Source organism: Protomyctophum parallelum (genome assembly GCF_964188405.1).
Source record: "Protomyctophum parallelum genome assembly, chromosome: 16".
Taxonomy (NCBI): Eukaryota; Metazoa; Chordata; class Actinopteri; order Myctophiformes; family Myctophidae; genus Protomyctophum; species Protomyctophum parallelum.
This window is the reverse complement of record NC_139711.1, coordinates 34791237-34807034: the sequence shown is the minus strand read 5'-3', so window position 1 is coordinate 34807034 and position 15798 is coordinate 34791237. Positions and strand designations below refer to the sequence as shown.

General features: G+C 46.2%; 1 protein-coding gene across 2 annotated transcripts; it reads left to right on the top strand.

Moving 5' to 3' along the window:
• The first annotated feature begins 9209 nt into the window (after positions 1–9209).
• On the top strand, positions 9210–15715 carry trpt1 (tRNA phosphotransferase 1). 2 transcript variants are annotated; one of them, XM_083786515.1, is made up of 8 exons: positions 9210–9502; positions 10288–10429; positions 11224–11305; positions 11525–11694; positions 11995–12172; positions 13320–13376; positions 13493–13603; positions 13783–15715. In XM_083786515.1, the coding sequence occupies exons 2-8, from the start codon at positions 10331–10333 to the stop codon at positions 13872–13874; spliced, it is 789 nt and encodes a 262-aa protein (XP_083642641.1). In that variant the 5' UTR covers positions 9210–9502; positions 10288–10330; the 3' UTR covers positions 13875–15715. The 2 variants fall into 2 exon arrangements, with proteins under 2 accessions (XP_083642641.1, XP_083642642.1); XM_083786516.1 differs by lacking the exon at positions 9210–9502 and having other exon boundaries at positions 10240–10429.
• Positions 15716–15798: the final 83 nt, after the last annotated feature.

Genomic DNA, 15798 nt, shown 5'->3' with positions numbered 1-15798 from the left:
TTCCATTCATCTTGAGCGTTACACAGTCGTCTGATGTGCGGGGGGAGGTGCCGGCTAGCGCATAAAGGCACGGACGGGACAGGTGTTTTCTTGACCCATCCCGTGATGATGCGACAGGTGTCATTTAGGGCTGTGTCGACCAATTTGGTGTGACGTGATCGGCTCCAGCTTGAGCAGGAATACTCAGCTGTAGAGAAAGACAGGGCCATGGCAGTTGCACGGATTGTTTGTGGGTCTGCGCCCCACTTGGGAGTTCACTAGTTTTCACAGGATGTTATTGTGGGTGTTGACCGTGGCTTTTGTGTTCTCCAGGTGTTTTTTTGAAGAAGAGTGTCCTGTCCAGTGTAACTCCAAGATACATGGGGTGGGTATGGTTGGAGAGTTTGTGACCATCCCAAGTGACGCTCAGTTCTTTTCTCGCGTCTCGGTTCCTCAGGTGGAAGCTGCATAGTTGGGTTTGTGTGTCTTTCTTTTTCTGTCTTTCTTTCTTAGGACGGAGATCAAGGTAGACGCCATAGGAAGGCTCAACACTAGCCGATGCCCCTAGAGATCCATCCCAAAGCTTCCCTCAGGGAGCACAGCAAGCCAGCTAGCCAGCAAGCCTGCCCAGTCAGCCAACGCAGCCAGTCAGCTCCGCCAGTCAGCCAGTGTAGAAAGTCAGGCTGCCAAGCCAGAGCATATCAGCCCTTGCAGTCAGCCATTGCAGCCATACCAGCCTTGCTCAGTCAGCTCAGCCAGGCCTCTCTTGAGGCCTGGCTCTCTGTCTGCCTGGCCCGGTCTGCCCTGCCCTGCCTTGCAGCAACAGAACCAGCCTTTCTGGAAAGCCAGCCAGCTCAGAATGCGAGCTGAGCAAGCCAGTGCAGCAGCAAGCCCAGACTAGGTTACCGCAGCCTTACTGTGCAGCCACAGCCACTCAGTCTAGACCAGCAGGAGCTGGCCAGGCTCCAACCCTTGCAGCGCAGCCTTAGGCCGGACAGTCCCCCTGCCTGCACTTTGTTGCCTTCCTGGCCTGTCTGCCTGCCTAGGCGCCTCGGTCTTCCTGTCTGTCTGCCTTGGCCTGCCAGTCTGAAACTGGTTTAGACTAACTGCGTGCTTGCCAGCTGCGCTGGCTTGCTGAGCTCGTATTCTGAGCTGGCTGGCTTGCCAGCAAGGCTGGTTCTGTTGCTGCAAGGCAGGGCGGGGCAGACCGGGCCATGCAGACAGAGAGCCAGGCCTCGAGAGAGGCCTGGCTGAGCTGACTGAGCAAGGCTGGTATGGCTACAATGGTTGACTGCAAGGGCTGATGTGCGCTGGCTTGGCAGCCTGACTTTCTACACTGGCTGACTGGCGGAGCTGGCTGGCTGCGTTGGCTGACTGGGCGGGCTTGCTGGCTAGCTGGCTTGCTGGACTCCCTGAGGGAAGCTTTGGGATGGATCTCTAGGGGCATCGGCTTGTGTTGAGCCTTCCAACGGCGTCTACCTTGATCTTCGTCCTAAGAAAGAAAGACAGAAAAAGAAACACACACACAAACTCAACTATGCAGCTTCCACATGAGGAAGGCAGGCAGGCACGCAGGCAGGCACAAGCTGCCTGCGTGCTTGCTTCGCCCTCCAGTTGCTGCTCCAGTTATTTGTTTTCCCTCAAACCCATCCTCAATGTGTTGGGTGAGGTTGAGCTCTGTCCAGCACAGGACGGGACGGAAACCAGCTTGGTCTTTAGTCAGCTTGGTGTCTATGAGTGGTATGAGGCGTTGGAGTAGCAGCCTCTCTTGTAGGTGATGCAGAGGAGGGAAATGGGTCGGTAGCTCTTTGAGGATGATGGGTCTTTGCCAGGTTTGGGGATTGCAACCACTTTGGCTTTTCTCCAGACAGAAGGGATGGTTTTCTGTGCCATGCATGTGTTCAGCATCCCCACGAGCCAGGTCTTTGCGTTGGGTCCCAGGTGCTGTAACATTTCTGCCAGTAGGTCATCAATCCCTGCTGCTTTTCCGGGTTTCAACCTTCCCATTGCAGTTTTGAGTTCTTCTAGGTCGAAGGGTTTGGTTTGAGGGCTGGCTGATTGTGGTTGGTCTGATACCACTGTGCGATGGTATTCTCCTGTGGGTCGTGGCGGTGTTGGTTACGACTGTTGGCCACCAGTTGTGATGCAACAGAGTTCGCTGTGACCGTTGTGAATTATGGGTGGCTCCCTGAGGTCCTTGATCGCCATTGGGTCCAACAGTGGTCATTGAAGCGTGCACACACATGCACACATGCACCTACACACACAGGGGCACATGCGTATGCACACCTGGACCTTTAAATGAACAACAACACAAAAACTAAGGCACTGGTGTCAGACTTCTGGTTTACCGGAACGGGGTTCAACTCCCTGCAGTGCCCTGCTCAATGTGTTGTATTTCATTCATTGGTCCATGGTCTCAGGTCATTGAGCGGCACGCTATAGTGTGCGATTCTTCATCATTGTTGAGGATTTTTTAAAGGTGAAAATCAAGGAAAAGCAAAAGGCTATAGTCCATGGTCACGGACCACATACTGGTCAAGGTCATTTATACTGGTGAAGATCATTTACTAGTCTTCTAAAGGTCATTTATACTGGTGAAGATCATTTACTAGTCTTCTAAAGGTCATTTATACTGGTCAAGGTCATTTACTAGTCTCATGAAGGTAATTTATACTGGTCAGTCATATACTGGTCACGGTCATTTATACTGGTCAAGGTCATTTGTACTTGTCAAGGTCATTTATACTGGTCAAGGTCATTTACTAGTCTTATTGAAGGTCATTTATACTGCTCAAGGTTATTGATCAATATCAATGACCTTGATGACCCCAAGGTCATTAAGTGGCATGCTATAGTGCGCGATTCTTCATCATTGTTCACGATTTGAAAAAAGGTTAAATCGCGGAAAAGCGAAAGGCTATAGTCCATAGTCTCGGAGGGCATACAAAAATGTGTGGTGCTATACAGGCCGTTCTGGAAAATTTGGGACAGAGGTTCATCGTTGGCATCCAGGGAGTGTGTGTGCAAAATTTGGCATCGACCGGGTTAATGGTGCTGGAGATTAGCTGTTAACAAACTGACGGACACACACACACACACACACACTCAGAGTGCAAAACATACTCTATCCCCATGGCTTTGGCCTGGTGCCATACCGTTATTAATTATTGCCTACAATGTCAATTGTGAAATTACTTTACCGTTGCAATGCAAAATTTACATTTCAACGAATGGACCTCGTAAAACAAAACAAAAACCAAGGCACTGGTTGTGGTACTTCTGGTTTACCGGAATGGGGTTCAACTCCCTGCAGTGCTCTGCTCAATTTGTTGTATTTACATGGTTCATTTTTATTTTCTGCTCATTGTGTTGCCTTTTCATAGATGATAACCCCCAGGTTCTTTAATGTGTTTGCACTCCCTACAGTTAGGTTACCAAGTCTATTTATTTATTATTTCTGTTCACTAGAACTAGAACCAATTACCAAAGTAGGCTTTCTAATGACACAACTCGCCTTTGTTTTTATGTGTAGCAAAAACGTTCTTTTTATTTACGCCAAAGAGTAGAGGCTGGTCTGCATTCATGCGAGCGGGGAAGTTTAGAGTAACATAGCTCTAAATGAAACGCATTAGAGCTATGGACCAGAGCTAGTAGTCATAGCACTTCATGGTATATGCATAGTTTATATAGTTTCATTATAGATATATTAAACAGAGAGGACTGGAGTCAATTGGGTTATATTATGTTTAACACTAATTTGAAGCTGTCAAAATCTGACAGACTTCTGGCGGCCATGGCCACGCCCACCTTTTGGTAACGCCCACTTTCGGCCAAGCCCACAAAAAGGACCCCCCATGTCATTTGCCAGGCAGGCTCCACTCTCAGACAGATATTTGGCTCCGTCTCATGAGCTAATTTAGAACTTCCTGTCTGAGAGCTAGCTAATTTAAGACATCCGGTTGCCTTCAGAATAAAATAAGGTTATTTAATTCGTTAATTAAATAATTGTCAATGCCCCAAGGCACAGCACTTTTTTGAGCGTTGACCTCAGTAGAAGGTCTGCTGCCGTGAATTTTACACCTCTCCCACTTAGCGGAGAGTGGGGTGTGGTACAGGACATCTCCCCGAACGCGTGGGTATACTGCATCTACAAGTAGTACAAGATAAATTGAAACCATTGACACCTACTTCGATGGTTCAGTTGTCATCTATGCCGGGGAATTTAGCAGCTCTCATTCAAGCGTTTTTTCAAAATCCAGGTCACACATTTGATTGCAAAACAATCTGTGGTGTCACTCAACAACTAGTGAATAGCATCTTACTTGGCCTTAGGAATGCACAATGACCCATTAGATTTTATACACAAACTAGTAGTTTGGTTGAGTATGTGTGGTGTCCACACAGTTGTTCAAGCAAAACATACAGACATCTGTACATTCTGTGCCTGGACAGTTGAAAGCAATTAACAGAACAATAACGGAGGACAATTTGGAAGAAGATGATGATGATGTGGTTTTATGCAATGAAAGTCTAAATGACAATATGTGTGAAGCTATACCATTACCAATTCTAACATTTCTACAACAGACATCTGCTATCAAAAAATGTCACACACGGCTTGAAGAAGCAGCAGCGCAGGACTCAACATTTAGACGGAAACTTGAGAAATTCAATCTAGCCAACACATCAGTGTCATTAGTGTCTCAGGACAGAAGTATGCACCATATTAAATAGATTTGTAGAATACACACTTCGGTCTCCTTTCCTTGGAGATGACCTGCTTTGCCTGAAAAGTCTTAGTCTGTATAGTTGTACTCAATGTGGTGACAAGGCCTTACCATCTACAAAGAACATGTCACAATTCATAGTGCAGCCACTTGACGTGTCACAAAAAGGCATCTTAGACACTATTGCACAAATATTACCTGCTCAATCTGAACAATGTGAAACATGTCAGCAGGAAAAGAGCTTATCAACATATGAAGTAATTAACAGCCCACAGACCTTACTTCTCCTGTTAAGAGCTGGCACAAAAATTCCAAAAACGTTCAATTTATCCTGTCTGTACCACCAAAATGAGTATGCTTTGACCAGTATGTGTGTATTTTTCGACAGGCCACCATATGCGTCATTGTACATCCTTAAAGATCATAAATGGCATATCTGGACAAATGAATCGAATGACACAGCAGGCTATACCTTTGAGCTGATGCAAAGAACATCCGCTCGACAGCACACAAAGACAGTAGTCACAAGTAGTTTCTATGTCGTGTCATACGAGAAAATAAACAGTCGAGAAATAATCAAGTTTCGTCAGGACAAACAAATGCATAAATGCACAGACAGATGCAATCAACGCACACAAGTGACACCCATTCCAAAGCTAGAGGTAACTCCTTGACCTGACTTAGCTTGCGTAGAGAAAGTGATTTCATGTCAATGCCCCAAGGCACAGCACTTTTTTGAGCGTTGACCCCAGTAGAAGGTCTGCTGCTGTGAATTTTACACCTCTCCCGCTTAGCGGAGAGTGTGGTGTGGTAGAGGACATCTCCCCGAACGTGTGGGTATGTCCAGATAGTTGCCTCGCGGAGGCCTCTTTGTCCAGTGTCCATTCTGGGTCCGGAAACGGTACTTTTTGTCAGCATTGACCCCAGTAGAAGGTCTGCTGCTGTGAATTTTACACCTCTCCCGCTTAGCGGAGAGTGTGGTGTGGTAGAGGACATCTCCCCGAACGTGTGGGTATGTCCAGATAGTTGCCTCGCGGAGGCCTCTTTGTCCAGTGTCCATTCTGGGTCCGGAAACGGTACTTTTTTCAGCGTTGACCACAGTAGAAGGTCTGCTGCTGTGAATTTTACACCTCTCCCGCTTAGCGGAGAGTGGGGTGTGGTACAGGACATCTCCCCGAACGCGTGGGTATGTCCAGATAGTTGCCTCGCGGAGCCGTCTTTTGTCCAGTGTCCATTCTGGGTCCGGAAACGGTACTTTTTGTCAGCCTTGACCCCAGTAGAAGGTCTGCTGCTGTGAATTTTACACCTCTCCCGCTTAGCGGAGAGTGTGGTGTGGTAGAGGACATCTCCCCGAACATGTGGGTATGTCCAGATAGTTGCCTCGCGGAGGCCTCTTTGTCCAGTGTCCATTCTGGGTCCGGAAACGGTACTTTTTGTCAGCATTGACCCCAGTAGAAGGTCTGCTGCTGTGAATTTTACACCTCTCCCGCTTAGCGGAGAGTGGGGTGTGGTACAGGACATCTCCCTGAACGCGTGGGTATGTCCAGATAGTTGCCTCGCGGAGCCGTCTTTTGTCCAGTGTCCATTCTGGGTCCGGAAACGGTACTTTTTGTCAGCCTTGACCCCAGTAGGTCTGCTGCTGTGAATTTTACACCTCTCCCGCTTAGCGGAGAGTGTGGTGTGGTAGAGGACATCTCCCCGAACGTGTGGGTATGTCCAGATAGTTGCCTCGCGGAGGCCTCTTTGTCCAGTGTCCATTCTGGGTCCGGAAACGGTACTTTTTGTCAGCATTGACCCCAGTAGAAGGTCTGCTGCTGTGAATTTTACACCTCTCCCGCTTAGCGGAGAGTGTGGTGTGGTAGAGGACATCTCCCCGAACGTGTGGGTATGTCCAGATAGTTGCCTCGCGGAGGCCTCTTTGTCCAGTGTCCATTCTGGGTCCGGAAACGGTACTTTTTGTCAGCATTGACCCCAGTAGAAGGTCTGCTGCTGTGAATTTTACACCTCTCCCGCTTAGCGGAGAGTGTGGTGTGGTAGAGGACATCTCCCCGAACGTGTGGGTATGTCCAGATAGTTGCCTCGCGGAGGCCTCTTTGTCCAGTGTCCATTCTGGGTCCGGAAACGGTACTTTTTTCAGCGTTGACCACAGTAGAAGGTCTGCTGCTGTGAATTTTACACCTCTCCCGCTTAGCGGAGAGTGGGGTGTGGTACAGGACATCTCCCCGAACGCGTGGGTATGTCCAGATAGTTGCCTCGCGGAGCCGTCTTTTGTCCAGTGTCCATTCTGGGTCCGGAAACGGTACTTTTTGTCAGCCTTGACCCCAGTAGAAGGTCTGCTGCTGTGAATTTTACACCTCTCCCGCTTAGCGGAGAGTGTGGTGTGGTAGAGGACATCTCCCCGAACATGTGGGTATGTCCAGATAGTTGCCTCGCGGAGGCCTCTTTGTCCAGTGTCCATTCTGGGTCCGGAAACGGTACTTTTTGTCAGCATTGACCCCAGTAGAAGGTCTGCTGCTGTGAATTTTACACCTCTCCCGCTTAGCGGAGAGTGTGGTGTGGTAGAGGACATCTCCCCGAACGTGTGGGTATGTCCAGATAGTTGCCTCGCGGAGGCCTCTTTGTCCAGTGTCCATTCTGGGTCCGGAAACGGTACTTTTTGTCAGCATTGACCCCAGTAGAAGGTCTGCTGCTGTGAATTTTACACCTCTCCCGCTTAGCGGAGAGTGTGGTGTGGTAGAGGACATCTCCCCGAACGTGTGGGTATGTCCAGATAGTTGCCTCGCGGAGGCCTCTTTGTCCAGTGTCCATTCTGGGTCCGGAAACGGTACTTTTTGTCAGCATTGACCCCAGTAGAAGGTCTGCTGCTGTGAATTTTACACCTCTCCCGCTTAGCGGAGAGTGTGGTGTGGTAGAGGACATCTCCCCGAACGTGTGGGTATGTCCAGATAGTTGCCTCGCGGAGGCCTCTTTGTCCAGTGTCCATTCTGGGTCCGGAAACGGTACTTTTTTCAGCGTTGACCACAGTAGAAGGTCTGCTGCTGTGAATTTTACACCTCTCCCGCTTAGCGGAGAGTGGGGTGTGGTACAGGACATCTCCCCGAACGCGTGGGTATGTCCAGATAGTTGCCTCGCGGAGCCGTCTTTTGTCCAGTGTCCATTCTGGGTCCGGAAACGGTACTTTTTGTCAGCCTTGACCCCAGTAGAAGGTCTGCTGCTGTGAATTTTACACCTCTCCCGCTTAGCGGAGAGTGTGGTGTGGTAGAGGACATCTCCCCGAACATGTGGGTATGTCCAGATAGTTGCCTCGCGGAGGCCTCTTTGTCCAGTGTCCATTCTGGGTCCGGAAACGGTACTTTTTGTCAGCATTGACCCCAGTAGAAGGTCTGCTGCTGTGAATTTTACACCTCTCCCGCTTAGCGGAGAGTGGGGTGTGGTACAGGACATCTCCCTGAACGCGTGGGTATGTCCAGATAGTTGCCTCGCGGAGCCGTCTTTTGTCCAGTGTCCATTCTGGGTCCGGAAACGGTACTTTTTGTCAGCCTTGACCCCAGTAGGTCTGCTGCTGTGAATTTTACACCTCTCCCGCTTAGCGGAGAGTGTGGTGTGGTAGAGGACATCTCCCCGAACGTGTGGGTATGTCCAGATAGTTGCCTCGCGGAGGCCTCTTTGTCCAGTGTCCATTCTGGGTCCGGAAACGGTACTTTTTGTCAGCATTGACCCCAGTAGAAGGTCTGCTGCTGTGAATTTTACACCTCTCCCGCTTAGCGGAGAGTGTGGTGTGGTAGAGGACATCTCCCCGAACGTGTGGGTATGTCCAGATAGTTGCCTCGCGGAGGCCTCTTTGTCCAGTGTCCATTCTGGGTCCGGAAACGGTACTTTTTTCAGCGTTGACCACAGTAGAAGGTCTGCTGCTGTGAATTTTACACCTCTCCCGCTTAGCGGAGAGTGGGGTGTGGTACAGGACATCTCCCCGAACGCGTGGGTATGTCCAGATAGTTGCCTCGCGGAGCCGTCTTTTGTCCAGTGTCCATTCTGGGTCCGGAAACGGTACTTTTTGTCAGCCTTGGCCCTTGACCCCAGTAGAAGGTCTGCTGCTGTGAATTTTACACCTCTCCCGCTTAGCGGAGAGTGGGGTGTGGTATAGGACATCTCCCCGAACGCGTGGGTATGTCCAGATAGTTGCCTTGCGGAGCTGTCTTTTGTCCAGTGTCCACTTTATAAAGTCCATGCACTCCAGTGAATAGCATTTATCCATTTAGATAACTTTATTATTATTATTATAAGGATTTAATTACTTATTCTTACACAGAAACATAATGGGTGTCTTATAGCATCATATAGCATCATTTAAATGCTTAATTTGTAGTTTTAATGTGCAAATTAAACTTTTTTTCAATACTCTAGAGGGTACTCTTATTTTGAAGAGATCGTCCACCGGAAGTCTTAAATTAGCTCACTAGATTAGCTCACTAGACGCTGCCCCGTGTGTGATTGTTTACATCGGAGTACTGTAAAGTAACTGCATTGCTTTTTGGTGACTTCGCACACCAATATACAATATAAGTATCATGATATGGCACAAGACAGTCATTTACAATATTCTATAGTCTCTCGACTCTCGAGACAGACAGACTGTTGACTGGAGTTTAGGTTTCATTCTCCTAGAAAACACTGAAGCTTGTTTCATGTTCCTGTAACACAGAATCAGAGCGAGAGAGACCAGACCAGACCAGTATTTCTTGACATCTGCAGCATCGGATTCTAGTGGCTCCAAAGACCAAAGTTATTCAATGGTGAGGTATATAAATTAGGAGTAGGACCTTAGTGTATATTAAGAACTAGTATTCAGCTATTTTCATGTTTGATTTAAGATGCAGCTGTTCCTTCCTGTTAGAAGGCTTATTTGTAGACAGGGTTCAAAAGATGATGGGCCAGTTGTCTGTTAGCTATCTGACCTAGGACTTAAAATGATCCAATCTTACTGGGCTCATTCACATGTTAAAACTTGAGCATTGAAGATTTGCATCCAGTGTTATTTACATATTACTGTCTGAGCAAGAGTAATATTTCTTTACTTAATTACTTATTTTTTGTAATGCTTAAATTGAACAATATTTAGTAGTATTATTGCATCTCACTGTTTTCTTTGTTGGCAGCAGAGGGAGTTTATCATACCCTCTCCCAGTCCCCTGTCACATACTAGTTTATCTCAACTAGCTTAAAATATACAAACAATCATTTATAGAGTTAATATTCTTGAGATATCATATAAATAGGACAAGAATATTTTGTGTGAGTGTCAAGTGTCAAGCAGTCACACAGATGGCGTTTACATTTGACAGTCCACAGGGGACATCTTCGGTGAAATGCTTTACATGGATCTACAAGCTCATAGCGCGCCACCGAGTGGCGCGCTACGAGCTTGTAGGTCTGCTATTTTTGAAATCCTTTTGAAAATGTGACGCAAATCCTGACAGAAAACTGTCAGGATTTAGAAGACATTTTATAAATTTCGACGTCAGGCCTAAATGGATTAATACAATGTCAATAACGGACTAACGGTGCACTCTGTTTAAAGCTGGATATAGGTAACTGACACGACATCAACTGGACTGAGGAGAATGGATAGTGGCAGTAGGGGAGGAAAGGGAAGAGGCGTGAGGAGAATGGATAGTGGCAGTAGGGGAGGAAAGGGAAGAGGCAGGAGACGTGTTGGAGAGGTGAGTGATAATACAGCGTTGTGCAAACACAGCAGCAAGATTTGTGAAATGTAAACAAGGCTTTTTATAGTTTTTGTATTGACTTGTGCTTTTATTTGAAATATACAAACTGTGAATACAAATTTCAATCAATCAATCATGTAAGGTATGTTTCTTAATGCCACTGGCTCCTTTGAATTGAAATTTAATACAATTCTGCGCCGTGAAGAATCAATTAGTGAGTGAAGAGTTTGAAGAAATAGATTCTGCAACACTGGTAGGAAAAACTCAGCTCCACTGGTTTATTGATTCAACGTTTCGATCACTGGGATATTCTTCAGGAATGTGGAATTGTGAGTGAAGAGTTTACCATGGCACGCAGCACTGATTTTTACTTTTCAAGATATTTTTAATTGATAAGTTCCTTGGCTTCATCAACTCATCAGAGACTGCTGACTTATGTCATGCTATGAGGGCCTGGGCCGTGGCTCAGCGGTCCAGGCACCTTGGCCCGTAGCCCAAGTCTGGCAGTGTGCCGCGGGTTCGACTCCCGATCCCGACGGCCTTCACTGCATGTCACACCCCCATCTCTCTCCCCCATTTCCTGTCAGCCTACTGTCTGTCCCTCTATAAAAAATATAAAATAAAGGCTAAAGCCGCAAAAAAACAAACATGTCAGGCTATGAGGGCGGCGGACTGTGCCAACCAAGTATCCATTAAGGTCTTAGGTTCTATATTTACACCAGTGCTAAATAGAACAGTGTGAGAGAGTTCTAATACATCCATCCACAGCTGTACCTTATTCCTCCTTCCAGGACAGAGATGTCCGTTTATCAAAGTCTCTGACCTATGCTTTACGGCATGGAGCCAATCAGATGGGTCTTCACATGGCTACAGGTGAGATGCTTATTTCACCCATTGAGACCTGAGGCCGATTCTACAAATGCCTACTGAATCAGTATAGTTGTCACCGTTTCAAGATTTTTTACAATGTCTGCTATTTACAAAAATAGCAGACATACTGTACAAGCTTGCAGGGTCATCTTCAAAATATGTAGCCACTGCTTGTTCTCCAGAGATAGCATTATAGACATAACTCTCATCCTTGGCTCTTAGATGGCTACCTATATCTGGACAATATACTGGCCCACCCACAGTTCTGCTCGTACACATTGGGAGATGTGGAGAGAGTCACGGCAGCCGATGACAAGCAGCGCTTCAAGCTCCGCCCTCACCCAGAGGATGGCCGGCTACAGATTCGAGCCAATCAGGGGCACTCAGTTCAGGTACATGGAGCAGAGATTTAAAACAAGAACAAGAAGCATAATACATAGCAACGGTAAACATAAGTAAAAACAAATAAAGTGTCCATTATAGTCAGTTAGTGCGTCAAATCTGTTCTTCTGAGTGGACACTGGCCATAAAAGGCAAGAAAGCCGATGTTCAGTCATAGTCTGACTACAGAAAAATGATAAACTTGGATTTTCACCCAGGTTTCTGTAATTGTCCACAGGCCATCAAGCTCAATCTGCCCCAAATCCTGTAGCGTACTCCTAGAGAGATTTCTGTGTGTGTCATTGTTGTAGGTGACAGATTTGGAGCTGAAGGCGGTTGCAGCTGGTTCTCCAGACTGTCCTGTCGAGGCGGTCCATGGCACGTACCTGCGTTACTGGAGCTCCATCCAACGTCAGGGACTCAGCAGGATGAATAGAACACACATCCATTTGGCCCGTGGTCTGCCAGGGGAGGATGGTGTTATCAGTGGTACGGTGTGGGTGTGTATGTGTGAACAAAAGTTAATACCGGAGTACTCAAAAGTACAAACTACGAATTATATTCTCTTGGTAGTATCAGTGCATTGCTATTCATTAACTCAAACTTTTGAACAAATTTCAAAAATGGTTAAAATATCAGATCGATAAGCTCATAGTGTGTCGACACATTGTAGATCAGCTATTTGACAATATTTGAAATAGAGAAGAGAAATAAGTGGTTAATTCATAATGTATTTTTGAGTGAAAGTCAATTTATAAATACTTTATTATACTCTATATTTACGTAAGTACTGTACTTATTGTAATTACTGTCCACCACTAATGTGTGACAAAGAAATAATTGAGGAGGAAGATTTAGGAGACAAAGATAAACAATGCCCACCAAACAAAACAATAAATGCCTCATAATGAGGCGTGGACGCGTGGTTAGGAGTGGTGTTTCCCTGAGCATTAGTGTTTAGCCAGCCCCGTGGCCCGCAAAAACAAACAGTAGCCTAACGACCGGCTTTTCAACACCCAGCAAGTCCAGTCCATTCAATTGCGTTGAGAGAGAGAGAGGGGAGGACACCATATGAAAAACCCATGCAGAGCAGGTCGCTCGTTAGAGAGAGAGAGAGAGATAATGTGTGTGAGTCGCCTGCGACGCATTGTGAGCTTGTAGATCTGCTATAATTCTGTGCGTGCAGCGCACTGTGCACGCCTGCACAGCACCGCGCGCAAAGATTTGGTGCAGCTGTGCCCATTGCGTGGATGACGGTCAGGTTCAGAGCCTCAGAACGGAGAGGGCACTTTTCTCCAATGGTCAAAAAGGCAGGGTCTAAAGCGCCCTTTCATGAGCAACAGATTGATGAACAACAGAAAAACAAGCCGGTGGTTTCAGCAGGAGTAGACAGTAGACACAGGAGAGGAGGTTACCGGAATGCTTTTTTTTCTCCTTTTTTGGGAGGGCCCGCCCTGCCCGCCGCCGATAATTGCGCTGAAAACCTTGACCCGTCCGCCCACCCGCCCCGCGGGACAACCCACGGGACCTGAGTGCAACGGGCCGGCCCGTGCATCACTACTGAGCATGATGCAACATAGCCATCATGAGAAAATGATCAATTGTCTCATATTCATATTACCTGTTCTTCCATCAGGCATGAGAAAAGGCTGTGAACTGGCGATATTTATTGATGTCCCCAAAGCCCTCGCAGGTATAACTAACCACAAATGACCTTCTTAACAACATACTACATCACAGATATTTCTCTTGGCACATACGCAGTTGTGTTTAACATTACACGTTGTATGTTTGTATGGGACTGTACAGATGGTATTCAGTTCTTCTGGTCAGAGAATCGTGTTTTGCTGACTCCAGGGAATGCAGAGGGCATACTTCCCCCCAGATACTTCATCCGAGCTCTGAGACTGATACCGACAAGTAAGGCCAGCTTCTGTGTAACCACTTAGCATGGATGGCTGGATGGATGGATGGAAAACAGTTTAAATATACAGAAGGAGGAATGGATTATGGATGGATAACTTTTTTGTTGTTGATAGATATCAACCCTACATTTTCTTCCTCATCCATATTCAGTTACTTATTCTCTTACATTTCAGGGTGCACCCTGCCCCTGGAAATAACAGAGGAAAATAATCCTCTGCCTTTGGACATCAAGGGCCTAGGGGCTGACCTTGGCAGCAGCCAGTAGTTGACTGTCTTGCTTGTTCCCATGGAAACATCTATTGTCAAGAAATAATATCACAAGGGAGATGTTTAGTGAATCTTGCAATAGGAGAACATGTTGAAACCTGCCCCTCTAATGCGAGTACATTGACAACTACTGTATATTTCAGTCTTACATTGTTACAGTCTTGCATTGTTACAATGTTCAGTCTTACATTGTTACATTGCAAAATTAATGCATTTGTCAGGGACACTCTTAGTGTAATGGTTAGAGAGAAACATAGATTCTTTCTTTTTCTTTTTTACATAATTGCATTGTTAAAGTGACTTTAAAGGTTCACCACCAAAATAATACTTTATCAATTACACACCCCATGAAGCCTTGAATGGGCTTAAATGTTTGAGTGGTGCAGCCACTCCAATGCCCAGCAATTATGTCCGTATATGTATGTATTTATGTATGTCCGTTTAGGGTACCAACAGGTGACAAAGTGGCACTGTTGAGCTTCACACTGCATACTGCACATGTGCTTGATGGAAAGCTGAGTTATAAGCCCTCATTTATCAACCATGCGTACGCCAAGATATGGGTGCACGCCGAAATTACTGACATTTTCGTTAATTCATGCAGGTGTTCGTTCTTTATATATTTAAGATACAATAACACACCAGTTGGGCTTGCAAGTTGCGTGTGCGTGCGTGCGCCTGTGTGTGTGTGTATGAGAGGGTGGTGAGGCGGGCAGCAAGGGGAAACTTTTTAATTTGCTTTTTCCATTGTGTAACTAGGTTACCAAGCGTTGTTTTGTCGTATTGCAGAACGTTCATGTCGCAAAAACGAGGGCGAGGCTTGATTTCATAGGGCGTGCCAGATAGATGTCACATTTATTAACGTCGGAACAAAATTAAGGAAGGATCAGCTGTTTGCGATCACTTTTTTAAATGCCGTGGCGACGTGGGTGTACTACAAAACCTGCACTCGAATCTGTGGCAGATTTTACACTCGATTGATAAATGAGGGCCATAGTGTGCAGTACAGACTACAATGTAGACAATAGCATTTGTTGACCACCAAGTGTCACTGTTGTGCAGTCAGCAGCACCACTCACTACAGACAGGTCTGATTTTTGAGTGGTGCAACCACTCTTACATCCAGCAATCCAGTCCGTGTACCTGTGTGTGTGTGTGTACCTGTATGTATAAGTGAGCACGAGTATGTTACATATTTATGCCAGTAGGGGGCACCAGAGATACAGAGAAGAAATTGGAACGATACAGAGAAGAAATTGGAACGATACAGAGAAGAAATTGGACGATACAAATTGGAATGATACAGAGAACCAATAGACTGGAGTTGCACCACTCGGTTCACACTGGTGTGATTTTTATTTATTAATTTACATTCCTAAACCAATACTTTCAATCATCAAATTATTGGCTCAGGAATGCGACAAATGAACAAATGAATTCAAGGCTCCATGGGGTGAGTAATCGATAGAGAAAAAGTCCTTTTGAGGGTGAACTATCCCTTTAAGGACAACACTGGCAGGGTTTCCTGTGTGTGAGTATGGGAGTGAAGATACTGTTGGATGGAAACTGGCAGACATTGTGGTTTGAGTAACTGACTTCCTTAACTGTTCTCTGAGATAGAGAACAAACATATACACAATAGGCTATGCCAAGGGGAGATAATTAGTTTGAAGCTTCCTGCATACGAAATAGCTCAAAATGGCAGCATATGTTATTACCATAAGGACAGACGGCAATTAAAATGCAAATGGGATTAGGAATCATGATTCTGTGAGTGAATTCCAGTGTGGAACGAAAACTTCACAGCTCTATTTATTTTAATAAACCTTTGTTTATTCATGAGACTACAGTACGTGATTAATATTTCAATGTGTTTTTGCATACTGTGCACGTTGCTGACATGACACTTGGCAAATATAGTT

Coding starts and splice junctions, on each gene's coding strand:
- trpt1 (XM_083786515.1), top strand. CDS start 10,331: ATGGATAGTGGCAGTAGGGGAGGAAAGGGAAGAGGCGTGAGGAGAATG. Junction 11,695..11,994: donor ATCAGGGGCACTCAGTTCAG/GTACATGGAGCA, acceptor TCATTGTTGTAG/GTGACAGATTTGGAGCTGAA. Junction 12,173..13,319: donor GGAGGATGGTGTTATCAGTG/GTACGGTGTGGG, acceptor TTCTTCCATCAG/GCATGAGAAAAGGCTGTGAA.